At 46.8% G+C, this 16016-nt stretch overlaps 2 protein-coding genes across 2 annotated transcripts in view; one reads left to right on the forward strand and one right to left on the reverse strand.

The window, feature by feature from the left end:
- DNAJB11 (DnaJ heat shock protein family (Hsp40) member B11) overlaps window positions 1–14616 on the reverse strand; it is a 31664-nt gene extending 17048 nt beyond the window's left edge. The window contains exons 1-5 of the mRNA XM_019512798.1: window positions 14470–14616; window positions 13122–13278; window positions 5984–6081; window positions 4832–4964; window positions 2053–2195 (exon numbers count right to left, since the gene is read on the reverse strand). Of these exons, the coding sequence (XP_019368343.1) occupies window positions 2053–2195; window positions 4832–4964; window positions 5984–6081; window positions 13122–13278; window positions 14470–14537 (599 nt within the window). The 5' untranslated portion in view covers window positions 14538–14616. The remainder of the gene's footprint in view (window positions 1–2052; window positions 2196–4831; window positions 4965–5983; window positions 6082–13121; window positions 13279–14469) is intronic.
- TBCCD1 (TBCC domain containing 1) overlaps window positions 14580–16016 on the forward strand; it is a 26873-nt gene continuing 25436 nt past the window's right edge. Inside the window, exon 1 of the mRNA XM_019512498.1 lies at window positions 14580–14990. Within this exon, the coding sequence (XP_019368043.1) occupies window positions 14580–14990 (411 nt within the window). The remainder of the gene's footprint in view (window positions 14991–16016) is intronic.

Consider the following 16016-nt stretch of genomic DNA (forward strand, 5'->3'; position numbering starts at 1 on the left):
AGCATCAAGACTATGGCTATTCCTTGTAGTATGCTTATTTCATGCAAAAAGGAGCATCACATGACAAAAAAAAAAAATACATAAGGTTGAAAGGGTCATCTTATCTGAACCTTCTCAAGGCACCATTGTTTCTGTCCAAACATTTGTCCTGAGAGTCCAGAAGGTTTCATGTACAGGTTAAATGATGGAGATTCCATAACCTATCTAAGCTCTAGAATGGATTACCTAACCACCTGTATAGTTAAAAAGTTCTTAATATACAAGCTTATTTCCCATTGTTGCAATTTAAATCTATTACTTCTTGTCCTGTCCCCTGTGATCATCTTATCTTTATAACAAACCTTTTTTCTATTCAAAAACTAGCAATCAACCACCTTGCGCCGTCTTCTTTCCAAACTAAATAATCCCAACCTTTGCTCACACGTCATGTTTCTTAGACTTCTAAATATTTTTGTTCCTCTCATTTCTAGGTTCCTTCCAATTTGTTCACAACTTCTTAGGAGTGCAATGCCTAAAGCTGGACACGATACTCCAGGTGAAGCCTCCCTAGCACTGAACAGGGTGGAAGAATCAATTCTGATGATTTTCATAAGACAATCCTGTTAATACATCCCAGTATACAACTGATTTTTTTTGGGGGGGGGGGGGAGGCAGAATACTACATTGACTTACATTCAATGTATGGTCCACTATAACCCCCAGGTCCTTTTCTGCAGCAACAGTCTAGTCCAGGGATGGGCAAAGTCCAGTCTATAGTGGACTCCACTTTCCAGCAGCCCCTGCCCACATCACTGTGGCTGGTTTCAATGGAGACACCAAGAGTGGTGGAGCAGTTGCCCAGTTAGCTGCTCCAGGGCCAGGATCCTGCAGCGGTGACAGTGTGGTCCAGAGCTGGGGCAGAGCTGTGATCCACTGCCCACATGCCCTGGGTAGGGACATGCAGGCAGTGGATCATGGCTTTGTTTCAGCTCTGGACCACGCTAATCACCACTGCAAGATCCCACCCCTGGTTGTGGAGCAGCTCCCTGCCCAGCCACGTGCCCTGCCCACACACTATCACAGCACTGCCATGACTGGGGTGTCCAGGGAAACCAGCTGCAGCGATGTGGGCGGGGGCTGCTGGGAGATGGAGTCTAGCTGCTGGCTGGATCTGCCATTTTGCCCACTCCTGGTCTAGTCAGTCATTAGCTGTGTACTTGTTCCATCTTAATTGCTGTATTTTGTACTCGTCTTTCCTTAATTTCTTCTGATCTCTTTCAGACCATTTTCCAACTGATAATTTTCAAGCTAATTCTGTCCTCCAAAAGTATCTGCTACTCTTCCAGTTTGGTGTCACCTGCAAGTTTACAAAGTGTATACTCAATTCTGTGCTGCAAATCATGAATAAGACACTGAACAGCACCAGGCCCAGGACAGTCCCCTGGGTTCCTCCTCCTAATACCTTCTTGGAGCGAGACATTTGAGCATTCAACAACTATTTTTTGAGTCTGATTATCCAGAGAAGTTATGTACCCACTTTCCAGTAATTCTGTCCCAACTGCATTTCCTCAGCTTACTTGTGAGGATGTCATGGGAGACCATGTCAAAAGTCTTGCTACAGCTGACAAGGCTCTTTGGGTAAATCTGATATCTTTTATTAGACTAACTTATTTTAGATGTGCTAATAAAAGATAATCAGATTTGGTCTAATAAAGGACATCAGATTTAGCCAAAAAAAATTTACCCAAAGAAACTTGTCTATCTTAGACCAACATGTCTACGACCAACACCATTGCTACAGGTGAGGTATATTTGCTTCACTCTCCTTCACAAAGCTGTCACCTGCTACTCATGGTTGCTGATTCCTGCCAATTTGCAGCTAGCAATAGATTGGTTTGAGTAAGTAGAAGGATAACTGCCCTCTAAAGTCAGCAGCATTATTTTAAAAAAATATGTATTTGTATTGGGTTATTTTAAAGTGTTCAACTATTAGAGGCACACATGTTCTTCCCCCATCTAGTGGCCAGTTTCGGTTTCAGCCAGTTTCATACAAAGTAGAAATCTCATACTCACTTGACATTGGGACACTCATCACAGACAACTTCTTGAGTCATCTGGAAACGCCCAGGGCCAAGCTGGGTGGTCCTCATCTCCTGTCGACAATTGCATTTCCGCTTGCCAGGTGCTTGTCTTGCTACTGGCTTGTTTCTAACAACCTGCAAGGGAAAAATATATCAAAGACAGATGGCAGTGATACTTCAGACAGTTCTGAGCTCTACGCCCTTGTAAATAACTGAGAGGTATCAGTGCTGCTCTTCAAATTCTAACTGCCTTTGCTCTTGGAAATGCATTCCTAAATCCAGTCTTCAGTTTTCTGCTTCCTACTGAACATACAGGAAGTACTAAAATACCAGAGCAGCTGCTCTAAGGCCCTCTGTTTGTTACTTTGCTTTTTCACATTTGTTTCCTAGATGCTTTATACCTTTCTAAATGGAAGAGGTCATGATCTGAAGCATCTGACAGAAAGATTAAGTATTTTGGGCAGCTGAATAAAGCACCATATGCAGGAAGTAGAAAGTTGCCCCCTAATCAGATGCATTTTTAACAAATTCTTGCTTTGTATGTGGTTATTTTAAAGTATCAAACTATTGCAGAGGCATCTGTCACTGAAGACAAATGTTTGAAGGCTGCATGCTGTGCAAATATAGTATTTTTCTTTTTTTATAATGCATCAAGGTGCAAAGCTCCTGTTGGTATTTTAAAATCTTTCATTTTTGTCATGGGGCTCAAAATCAGACAGGATTTTTATATAGAGATGAAAATGCTTTTGAGGACAGGATTGGATACAAATACCTAATTCACTCAAATGGGCAATAATTTTTTTTTTTTTTAATATCAAAGAAACCCAAGGACATTAAATGTAAAAAATAATAAGAAGAAATTAAAATTTAAAACCAGAAGCCCAGGGAGACTCAGAAAGCTAAAGTTTTACCTCCAGATTCAGCCATAACTGGGTTATATTTTAGACACTAGGGTTTACAGTTTACATGCATAATACCTATAATGAAACTTGCACTGTATTTGTTTTAGAAAATAGTTTTAAGCTGCCCATTTTACACAGATGCTTAAAATACAATTCTCATTTAACTCAGCATTTAGCCTGTAATTTAACAGAATGGTTTACCAGCAGAGACATGACTAGTTAAAGGAGAGCACCACGTGTTTACTAAGTACACAATCTAGACCGTATATTGTGACAGGTATTTGGCTGGGTAAAAAGAACCTCTAACCTCCTGCTTTAATTACATGAACAGGGTGACAGCTGCTTTGTTGGAAGATGCATTACTTGATGTCAAGAGCCCAAGTCCAGCTAAATAAACCCTGCATCTCTTGCTCAGTGTTTAGTCTCTCTCCTGCAGCTTTCTACTGTTTCACACTGGCCCATCTGGAATACTACTTTCTGCACAGTGCTTTTAGTCTAAAGATCAGTATCCAGAATAGGGTGACCATCTGTCCCTAATTGGGTGGGAACCTCAAGTCCTGGTCCTGGGTTGCATGATTTGGGACAGAATTTGTCTTGGATTTGCAGTGCCATACAGGGATCCACAGGAAGTGGTGGGCAGTGGCAACGCATAGGGGATGCACGGGAGTACACATGCACCCCCTGGTACTGGCCGCACTCACTGCTTACGCGACGGGCTGCAGGCAACAGTGCGTGCCCCCCCTACAAGCGCCAGGCAGGGAGCGGCCACAGGGGGACCCCCCGGTGAGATTGGCCATGGGGGGACCCCCCATTCCCTGGGAGGGCATGTGCCCCGCCCCGCCTAAGGTGGAACCAGTTGCCCATGATGGTGGATTGCCCCTTGCAGGCTAGCAGCATTCCAGCCTGCAAGGGGCTGTAGGAGTGGGATGCAGGGGCATGCTGCATGCATGTGCATGCCCACAACATGTGCATGTGACCAGAAACACAGCCAGGCAGGCTGGACAGCAGCTCCCTGCAGGTAAGTCTATTGTTGGGGGGGGAGGAGGGGGAAGATTGAGGCCCCCCCCCAAGGTGAGGGAGGGAGTGGGGCAAGGGCATGGGGCTGGGAGCAGGATGGAGCTACAGGGGGCACATGCCCCCCAAAATGTGTGTGGGGTGGATGTGGGCTGACCACTGTGGGCTCAGGGCTCCCTGCCCTGCTACCCTACCCCTGGGGGCCCTGGTGGTATAGTTGTGCACCCAGGCAGCACATGGAGCTCCTGAAAGAAAAGCAGTAGCGCGGGAAACCTGAAGCCTGCAGCGGGTAGCCCGCATCCACCCCTGCTTCACTTGGCTCTGGTCCAGCCATGCTGGCACGGTAAGATGGGCATGCATCCCGCTTTCCCCTTTTGAAAAGGTGGTCACCCTGATCCAGTATTTTAGAAGCAACAACTTGGTTTTATGTGGAGCAGAAATCAAGACAGGACAGAAATCCATCACAGATATGTGACTGGACTCTAAGTGCCCCAGTGAGGTGATTAATTTACCCTTTTCTGCAAGGATGACACCAGAACACAATGTTTCAGAAATGCCAAGTGTTAAAATTTTCCTTCTAGATACATTTTTTAATGCAATCAAAAGTATTTCTTTGTGGTCAAACATTCAGGGGCTGGGAAGAAGCCAACAAGCAATACACTTATTCAGGTGTTAGCAAGTCTCAGTATCCTCTCCAAACATGTGTTGTTTGTATCCCTTATCAGATATTCTGGTAGCAAGTAACTCATGCTTTTGTTTTTTAAAATACAAATGCACCATGCCCACCAACGGCCAGGCTAGCAGCCATCAATAATACCAACAGTTTTGTGAAGAGACTCCCACAAAGTTACTTACTTCCACAAAGTTTCCTGAATATACTTCTTCCAGTGTAACTTCCAGGTCCACAACGATGTCACTTCCTCGTGGAATGTTCCGGTCTTGTTGACGAGGATTTCCTCCGAACATGAAACCGAAGTCCCCAAAAAAGCTACAGAGTAATGGACATTCATTAAGTTAGGATGAAATTTAAGTTAACATGCAACTTTAATTTAACACGTAACATTAGAAGCAAAGACTATACTTGCTACGACACATCAAAGGCTAATATAGCAACAGGCTTGCTTGAAGACTCCTGTTGTCACCGTGTGAGATGCACTGCATAGCATACTGAACGCTAACAATCAAACCCTCATCCTTGGCTGCTGTTCTGTCAAACATGCTAAATGCTTTCAAAACATGCTTTGCAAGCAAACTAGTCAATACGGGCTGCTCTCAACCTCAGAACCTGGTGGGGATGGGCACGGTGCAGTAGACGAGATGGGACAGGGTTGGGAGGTGTCCATACCACACATAGCCCAGAAAGCCTGTAGCACACCCTAGTGCAGCCTTCAGACATGCAGCCCCTGCTAGTGCAGCTCGTGTCCCATTCAGCCCCTGGCTGCTTCAAAGCTGGACAGCTCTGATATACGGGTATACTGAAACAGGGGCTGCTGTCTGAAGTGCTAGCAAAATCAGGATATAATGGCCCAAGTGCTGCAATTACTCTGAAAACACAGTGACAAATGCAGTACAATTTCCCTTAAAAAGCATGATCTGTGCAAGTGCAAAAAATCCCATGTATACCCCAGGTAATTCAAGGAAGAGTCTGCATTTTCAATGCAGTTAGAGTCCATTCTACATCACCCACGCTACCACATCCATATGTCAAATGAGCAATGCTGGTTTATGACGGAGAGGGAACAGAGGCTTGTTCACTACTCTGTGGAAGAAGGGATGGCATACAGACATGAACATGACAACTGGGATGTCTCTCATGGTCATACTTCTTCAACTATCCATCTGTTTCTATAGGTCAATGCCGATTCACCAATCTATTGACCATGAAAAAGGTGGCAGTGATTCAGGAAATAGCATCTGGCTCTAATGAAGTGCATGAATTAGTACTGGTGTCCTAAGATAGGTCTTCCCTGCCTCCAGAGGAGTTAGAAGGGCTAAAAAAATCCTTACTGTGAGAAGATATCTCCATGGGAGCTCTGGTGCCCATCTTTTAATCCTTCCTCACCATATGTGTCATACTGCTTTCTCTTTTCCTCATCTGACAGTACCTGCAAGGGGTGAGCAAAAACAGACAATATATGTTAGCTCAAAACTGAATTGGGTTACTCAGGTATCTCAACTAAGATGAAATTTGACATTTTTTCTAAGTGATAAACAAGCAGCAGCAGACAAAGGCAGCTTTAATTATGGGCAGGACCCCCCAGTTAAACTGAAACCCAGGACTCCCCAGTTAAACTGACTCACCTTTAACAAGAGCTATAAACCTCCATTTTACAATCAGCTCATTAAAATGGCAAGAGCCAAATTACAGGGTAAAGTGCATTTTTATGGCAGGCTGAAAAATGATTTAAAAAGAACAAGAACACAGGCCCTGGCAGACATTACATTTATCACTCAATTTACGTGTTAATTGTGTGATAAAGGGTAATGTATATGCCATATGTTCAATCAACTTATGCAACAAAACAGCAAAGAAATCATGAAGATGTTCCACATATAATCACAGAATCAAAGACTAGGATTGGAAGGGACCTTGGGAGGTGAACTTGATCTAGTCCAACCCCTACTCAAAGAAAGACCAGCCTCAAAGCCTTGGCTGGGATGATCTAGTTGTCTAGCTAGGTCTTAAAACCTCCAAGGATGGAGAGTCCACAGTCTCCCTGGGTAACCTGCTTCAGTGCTTTACTACCCTCTTCGTGAGAAAGCTTTTCCTAATATCTGAACTAAACTTTCCTTGCTGCAACTTGAGCCCATTGCTTCTTGTTGTCATCTACCACTACTGCGAACAGTCCAGCTCCCTCCTCTTTTGAACCACTCTGCAGGGAGTTGAAAGCTCATTAAATCCATCCCCCTCTCAGTCTTCTCTTCCCCAGATTAAATAAGTCCAGTTCCCTTGGCCTCTCCTCACAAGTCATGTGCCCCAGCCCCCAAACCACTTTTGTTGCCTTCCACTAGACTCTCTCCAATTTGTCCACATCCTTTCTGCAGCGGGTGGCCCAAAACTGGGCAGTACTGCAGATATAGCTTCACCAGTTGGAGACCCTCAATCTTCTGGCAACGCTCCTACCAATGCAGCCCAGTATGTCATTAGCCTTCTTGGCAACAAGGACACACTATTGGCTCATTCAGCTTATTATCCACTGTAACCCCCAGGTCCTTTTCTGCAGAGCTCCTCCTTAGCCAGGTGGTCCCCAGACTGTAGTAGTTCATGGGATTGTTTTGTCTTAAGCGAAGGACTTTGAACTTCTCCTTACTGAAATTCATGAGGTTTCTTTTGGTTCAATCCTCCATTTTGTTAAGATTTATCTGAATCCTAGCACACTCTCCAGCATATTTACTATTCCCCACAGGTTGCTATAATCTACAAACTTGCTGAGGATTCACTCCATCCAATCTTCCAGGTCACTGATGAGGATGCACTCCATTCCATCATTTATGAGGGTGCACTCCATCCCATCTTCCAGGTCGTTCATGGGGAATATCTTTGTGGTTGGTTTGTATGTCACTTTAAACTGAACATGTGGCTTGGCACCAATGGGCTCCCCCTGCCCAGCAAACTTAAAGCCAGCATGGGGCTGCCTGGCACATGGGTTTACAGATGCTAGGCAAGGGAAGTCCATTAACTACCTTTGCCTAGCACCTGTAAAGCAAGAGTCATACAGCCCTATACTGGGTTGTACCACACATGGTTTTTAATTTGCCAGTAGATGCGGAAGTCAGGATTGTGATTCCAGGCTGTGTGTGTCAGGAAGTTGGAAGGGCACAACATGGAGTTCTGCATCACGGACTGGTCCTTGAAGCTGGGGACCGTGCACCAGCAGTTGCAGAACTGGGATATGACAAATTTTGTCCTAGAAAATTGCAAGTCCTGTCACACACATGTGTTAAATGGAAACAGATTTTCAGATGGTCTTTAGACTATACTTATGCAAGGCAAGTTGCACTGTACTTGCTAGCATGGCTAATGAAGAGCATCCTGCTTGGTGGGCAGCACTTATAATGTCCAGTGGCTGAACAAAGTGAGGGATGTAAGCCCTGTACACCAGAGGTATGCAACTTATCGCCTGCAGACTGGATTCAGCCTGTGAAGAGACCAGATCTGGCCCACAGCAGAGTAAATCCTCCTGGGAATACTGAATGTCCAGGAAGTGTGGCATCAGGAACTTCTTGGTGTAGCAGACTCTCTTGAGATGCTGCATTTACTAGACATACTATGTTCCCAGAAGGACTTAACTCTACATCACACATGGTTATGCCTCAGACCTTTGCAAACAATACAGTTTTTTCTTTACTGTAAGTAGTTCTTTACTTGAGTTCCTGTAAATAAAGTGCTGGTTTTTCATCACAAGTCTCATCAAGATACTACCAACAGCTAACTCTGTCCCTTTACTTTGTTGAGCAGACACAAGTCTCTCAGCTGCATCTTGGCAGCTGCATAGCATGCACAGTGTCTCCAAGCTTCCTTCTTTTCCAGAGACGGAAGTAGCTTCCTTACTTAAACATGCACCCAACTTTTGTGGGGAAGGATGAATATTGTACCTGAGAAAAATACAGTGTGTGACATATAGGCAAGACTTCTGAAATGGATGTTAAGACCTGGAGAACAGAAATGGATTGCACCTGCACTTTTCGCAAAGGTGCTGATAGTAGTATTAATGCTATACAACCAAAATCTGCAGTTGTAGTCACTGTACACCTAGTGCTTTCACTTCTAGCATAACTTTAAAAGCACTCTACTGGTGTACAGCTCTGTGTAGAAGGAGAAGTGAATGGAGCAAGTCAAAAGTATTCCCTCCTGGTCTGCTAATACAGTACTCTTCTAGTCTCAGTCTCAGAGACTGGATCTTGTTTTGAAACAAATTAATTTTTAAGAAAATTAAATTATTCACTGAAGCTCAAAAGGGCATTTCTGTGATTTTTTTCACAATAAGTAGTAGCTGAATTTGATTCCATTTTCTGTCTCAAAAATGTTTATCTACAATCTTTCAATATTTAGGATTTTAAGTTGTAAAGACTAGTGAATATGGCTAATCTTAAAATTAAGGAACTATTCATATGGCATATATCTTTATAGGATGGGATCTATTTGCATTTGATGGCATTTTGTGCAGGAGAAAAATGCTATTCCAATTTGTGGGGTTCTTTAAAATAATAACAATAGTTAGAACTTTTTTAAAGGAGGAAAACCTGATGTAAAATCATAAATAAGCAAAGAAGTCCTTGTGTTATGTATGGCAATGACGACAGCTTCTTAAATTAGCTAGATTTCATTTTAACAGTGTCCCTTCAAAGAATTTTCATTGCACTGCTGAATACCAGTCAGGAATTATTAAGTTTTAAGTGTTCACACAGACATTTCTGTCTGCCGACATCACTTATAGCGCTTTGTGTGTCATCTTCTAAATGTGACGCAGGAAAGAACAATGACATTCCTCACTTTGCCATCACAGGCTGCTGCTTGCAACCCAGTCTCTATTGCAGGACACACCCCACACCTTTCTGGTGATCAGCAAATGATGCAAAGGGAGTAGTGTAGATAGAAAAAAGCAGCTGTTAAAACCCCAGGGATGCTTCCTCTGTTGCTGTGGCTGGAGTGTGCTGCCAATTCCACAACAGAAAAAAAACAATATTTTTTCCACAATATTTCTCCCTTCCAAAAACAAGAAGTGTTTTACTTTGGGGGCACACTGTATGCAAAAAAGGTAAATAGAATGGATTCTCTTACTCAAGTAGCACCTTAAACTGGGAAATGAGAAGGGGGGTGGTGAATGACCACACAGAAGTGACCTACTGAAATGGCAACTATGGGAACCATTGTGGAACTAACTGAAAGGCCAGTGCTTTAGGATAAAGTAGTCCAGCACAAGTGAGAGAGGAACCAATCACCTGAACACAATTCCGAGTTGATTATAAAGCAACTTTTTCATTTAGCAAAGTCCATCTGTGGGGTGGAGAATTTTCTGCTTTGAATCAGCGTAGGCACATAAATTATTGCCAGCTAAGCTACGGTGTAAGCTTGCTGCATGTCAGCTACTTTGCAATAACTGGTCACATGCACATGTTTTTCCTGTAAATAGGATGTAGCTTACCCCTCAAAAAAGTGGGACAAACTAACTGGCATTAGTGTAGGATAAGAACATGTATGCAGTTATGGTAAATTAGCCAAGATGCAGTCAGTTCACACCTTATCTCAGTAATTTGTGCATGAATATTGTGCCTGCAGGCAGGATCTTCCCTAGAACTCACCCAGCTGGGTTCCATGATGATGTATGCAGAGATAATTGGTTGAGACAGCACTAGGCCTTGGCTACAACAGATGAGGCAAGCAAATATGGAAGTGGAAGAGGAGACATGAGTATCAGATAACTCGGGGCAGAGCACCACAACTGGTAAAGCCAGCCTGAAGCTATCATTATTTTCTGAACCTTGTTATGGCAAATCTTCCTCAGAACTCTATGTTTTAACAGAGTGGGAGGGAAGACATGTTATAGGTTCTTGATCATGGGATCAGAAAGGCAGCTTTACAAAACCTGCACATGTCCCACCTCAGGGGCAAAATGCTGAATACTTTGCCTTCTGGTTGGTAAGATAAAAATCAGTCTATTAATGGAGAGTTCCCACTTCATATGGAGTCTTTCCAATCTTCATTCATCACTAACAGAGCTCTTCTTACTTGCCTGATCTACAGTTTTTCTTGGATTTCAGCAAGGCCTTCGATACAGTATCTCATCCTATTCTCATAAATAAATTATGAGGCTGTGACAGATGTTAACAAGGTCCAGTGGGTGGCAAACTGGCTTAGTGGTCACACCCAGACAGTGGTAGTAGATAGGTTGGTATCGACTTGGAAGGAGGTGGGTAGTGGGGTCCCGCAGGTTTCGGTCCTTGGACCTGTATTCTTCAATATCTTTATCAATGGCTTGGATGTAGGTGTGAAGCGTATGGTCCACAAACTTGGACAGAGAACTAAGTTGTGGAGTGAAATGCACGCTCCGGAGGGTAGGGAATGATTGAAGGCAGACCTGGACATATTAGAAAAGTGGGCAGTACACAATAGGATGAAGTACAACAAGGACAAGTGAAGAGTGCTGCACCTAGGGTGCAAAAATATCCAGCACATCTACTGGCTGGGAAGTGACCCTCTTAGCAGCACAGAAGCGGAATGGGATCTCAGAGTCACAGCGGACTCCAAGATGAACAAGTCAGTCTGACGAAATCATCAGCAAAACTAACCGCACTTTATCATGCGTCAGCAGATGCAAGACGAATAGATCCAAGGAGGTGATACTTTCCCTCTGTGTGGCATTGATCAGACCGCAATTGGAGTAGTGTATCCAGTTTTGGGCACCCTACTTCAAGAAGGATGTTGACAGACTCGAGAGGGTCCAGAGGAGGGCCACTCATATGGTTAGGGGGTTACAGGACAAGCCCTATGGGGGAAAAGACTGAGGGACCTGGACATCTTCAGCCTCTGCAAGAGAAGGCTGAAAGGTGATCTTGTGGCCACCTACAAATTCATTAGGGGGACGCAGCAAGGGATCAGAGATTTCCTTAGGTAAGTCAGGCCATAGACCAATCACATAAAATCATTTGACTGCAGGTAAATATTATCAAATATTGCATGATGCCAAGAATGCCACCCATCTCCTCTTTTTTTTTTTTTTTTAAATATCACAGTGTCACCTATTAGCAAGGGCAGGACTGAGGTCTCCGTGCCCTCCTGCCCTGCCAAAATTAGGACTCACATATGAACACACCATTTCAGAGAAGTGCTCCATATCCTGCCCCTGACTCTCAAATTCATCTCGTCTCCTCCCCCTTCCTGTGTTAAGTAACACAGAGCCACTGGAGCTACTCTGTGCTGAGGTAGGAACCAACAGTATAGAATTGCTATGTGGTTTTTATGTCCGTTTCATTTTTCCCCCCCTAATTTGTAAAGGTTTGGATTGACCCTGGGGTTGGGAATAAAAGCCAGGGAGAAGAAAAAGAAGTGTTCAGTCTCAAATGTATGTTTATCTAACAATGTTAGCTGTTGTCATTCACCACCCTTTTTTAGGATTTAATTTCATTATTCCACAAAACTAGTTCACCAACTTGGTTTTTTGGAATTAGCACAAATTTCTAACCTATCGAAGACTAAAGTATCTCTACTTTTCAAGAAATAAATGCTTAAAATACTTGTCCATTATTTGACATTTTGCTGGTCAACTGCCTGAGTATTTTCTGACTGGGCAAATACTCAACCCTAATGCCCTCAGACATTTGCAACAGCTACAGCAATCACCTTGATCAGGGGCTGTTGACCTACAGCCTTTAGCCAGATCCAAGGTGGGACAACACAGGGGACTGGAGGCACACAGCTGTGTCATGACACCCATGTCTCTTGGGGTCTTCCCTGCCACTCTCTTGCACCTGTCCTTACCCTTGCTGTAGACTGTGCCTTTCTCCATTGCCCCTGGGGGCAGGGCTCAACAGGCAGGGTAAGCACAGGTGGGCTTAGGTGCTCCAGGGAGCAGAGATTTGTGGCCTGTGGCTCTGGCCAGATAGAAAGCAGCACTGTGCAGATGCAGATCGATCCCTGATCTATACTTTCTGGTTGCAGAAAAAGTAACTGCTGACAGGATGCCTAGCAAACAACAAGGTATCCAGAACCCTCTCCAAGGATCAGCAAACTCAGTCAATGAAAGAGTTATGTGCCTTTCCTCCTTACCTTCTCTTCCACTATCACCCAACTCTGGAAATAAGACTTGGAATCTAGCATTTGGCCTGTGACCACTGCTAGAAGCCTTACATGGATGGGGGAAATAAAAATCCCATATTTTCCATTAGCAAAGATGAGGCTTTCTGCAATCTTCCTCTCCCAGCTATGGTAGACAAACTTGACTGGCATGTCCCTTTTGCTGCTGCAACTTATCACCAGGGCATTATAAATCAGCATTAAAATATATGACTGATGCACACTGGAAGGGCACTGCTGGATATAAAGGACCTTTTCCCATGCACTCCTACATGAGCAAAGACACCAACTATGCAGGAAGGGCGAGATTTGTATTAGTGCTGCAAGCAGGTACCTGGTTAACTCACTGACCTCATAGGCTGCACCCAGGTCCTGGAACTTCTCTTGTGCACGTGGATCGTCGGGGTTGCGATCTGGATGAAGCTGCAGGGCTAGTTTCCGATAAGCTTTTTTAATATCTTTTATTGATGCACCACGGGACACCCCCAGAATCTTATAGAAATCCCTCCTGAGAAACGCAGGACAAAGAAAGCATTCAGTTGCAGCTCCAACTTGGGTGCAAGCCTGGTGTACTATTCAGAAGCACCAAAGCATCCCTCTCCTCCCCCCACCCTCCCGACAGTCAGCACTGTTATTTTCACTTCACAAAAGGGGGAACTGAGATGCAAACAGATTCAGCAGGTGGCTTAAGAGGAATTCTAGGGCAGAACTGAGATTCAGACCCTGGTCTCCCAGGCCCCAGTTCAGTGCTCTGCTAAGGATATCCTGGGGTCCCCTGTAGAGTGAAGTGATGGAGACTGACCCACGGCCAAAATGGATATCCTTGATACAGCCAGGATCAGAAGTTTGCCGAGTCCCAACCCAGGGCCTTAACAAGCACCGTTCTTGCCTCCCATCAACCAGCATCCAGGAGGCTGCAGCCTGGGTGCTGTCCCCAATTCAGTGCCCATGCTTCTCCCTTCTTCATCCCCACATACTTCACCAGGCAAGGCTGGCAACAGGGAAAGCAACCTGCGTCACACTATACTACCCTCTCAATACCCCAAAGCCCATGGGCCAGAGGCATTGACGGGTGTCAAGGGTACCCAGCCCTGGGGACTGAGACAATGAGCAGAACAGAGAAAGAGATGCCTGGGTGCAGATGCTGAATATGTAGGCCAAGGGTGGCCAAGCTGCCCTACAGGGTGCCACAAGTGGCACGGGCAGCACCTGTGTGTAGGACAGCAGGTGGGGCAGATAGGGGAGGCGACTGGGGGCAGACAGGACAAGGGGCAGAGGAGCCAATCCAGCAGGAAGCACAGGGCAGAGAGCAAAGCAACTGATTGGGAGGGGAGCAAAGGGAGGGCAGCAAAGTAGCTGATCAGGCAGAGAAGCAGATCATTGAGCAACTGATCAGGCAAAGCAGGGAACAGATCACAGAGCAAGGGATAGGGCAGAAACAGGGCAAGCAGCAGAGCACAGAGGAATGGAGCAGGGAGCACAGGGAAAGGAGCAGAGCTCAGAGCAATCGATTGGTCAAGGCAGGCTGCATGGCACAATACAGGAGTGGGGGTGGGGAGCCGAGAGAAGAGCAAGTGATGGGGTAGGGGGCACAGGGCAGGAAGCAGAGCACAGAGCAACCGATGGGGCAGAAGCGGGGGTGGGGTGGGGGCAGAGCGCGGGCAGGCGGCAGGTGGGGGCTGTGGCTGCTTGTACTCACCCAGCAGTGGCCTCCCCGAGCAGGCAGAGCAGCAGCAGACAGAGGCGACCGAGCGCGCGGCGGGACATGGCAGGGCCGGGCCGCGGCGCAGGCCTCACTCGCCGGTAACCATGGACATGAAGCAGAGCCCGGCGAACGCCGCGGACCAATGGGCGCCCAGCGCGGCGCAGACCGGCGGCCAATCCAAACTGCACACTTCACCACCCGGCTGGCCTAGCCGGCCAATCCCCGCCCTCGTCGTCAGCGATCAGCGCCTTCGTAGCCGCAGCCCGCGAGCCAATTGCAGCGCAGCCACTGGGTTCCGCGTTCCAGGCCCGCAGGAAGCGTTCTCCTGGCAGGCGCAACCAATCCCAGCGCGGGAGCGCAAGCCCGCCCCCCCACCGCAAGGCACCAATCGGCGACTCGCAAGTGACACAAGCCGAATTCCTCCAATGGAAAGAGGACAGGGCGATGCTCGTGGCTGGCAGCCTGTGCGCCTGGGCGGACCTGGTGGGGCGCGGCTGTGCCGCTGTGCGGTGCAGGTGTGTAACAGTGGACGCATCAGTCATTCGTGCACCGTAATTACAGCGCCTTGAGTTCAGGAAAAACAAGTACCGACTTAATGCGCTGCAATCGACGCTACTGGCAGCAGACTTAATTCTGACCCAACAGTGCGCAGCAGGCCAATTCTACTGCACACTGACAGCTCTCGCCGTGATGCACTAGTCTACTGCGCTTCTAGCGGCTCGCGTAGACGCGGGCAGTGGACGGTGGTGACTTGAATTTGTGCTTGTGGGAGTCTAATGGTTTACAGAAATCAGATTTGCTTCTTGTTGACCCAAACCCATTAAGAACGAGATGCGCCCCGCGGTCAGCGGACCAATTTAGCCAAGAGATCCTGTTTATTACGCTCCAAGGACATGCAGTCACCACACACCCAGGTCACACCCGTGCTACAGGCACAGCTGGCTGCAGGGAGACAAAACTCCGGATCAGTGCAGGACGCAGGGCCCGCTGGCTTGTGGTCCCTGGCGGAGGCATCACGCACTTTACGCTTGTGAAGCAAGCGGGCCAGGCAGCCCCTGCTACAAACTTTGTGGGAAGCAGCTCGCCCACACAGGAGGGCAGGAACGGGAACTACCCTCACCCAGGGATGTGCGGGTTGAGCCTAGCAGCTTGCAGCTGAACCGGAGTTGCGGGGTGCATAGGACCCTGCCCCTATACATCCCTATAGAGTGATTCTTGGCACAGGCGGGTAGCACAACCTAGGGCTCCCCGTGCTGGACCTGGATCCGACTCCACTGGCAGGGCTGCGGAGCACAGCCCGGCTCTGCCACTGCTTAACCCAACTAGCCCAAGACTATCAGCAGCGCACGCGCCCCCACTTGCGCTCGGAGGAGGAAGTGCGGGTTTGTCTAGCTACCAACTCACTGCTCCGGCAGAGCGCGCATGCGCGGCGAATAGCGCGCCCGTTAGAACGCGAGCGGGAGCCTAGTTCCGGGCGCGCAGGCGCAGAAGGCCGCGGCGGCTGGCTGAGGGGGGCGCGGCCACCATGGCGGAGCCGGCCG

This window comes from Gavialis gangeticus, unplaced genomic scaffold (assembly GCF_001723915.1).
Source record: "Gavialis gangeticus isolate Ggan-Ray unplaced genomic scaffold, GavGan_comp1, whole genome shotgun sequence".
NCBI lineage: Eukaryota > Metazoa > Chordata > Crocodylia > Gavialidae > Gavialis > Gavialis gangeticus.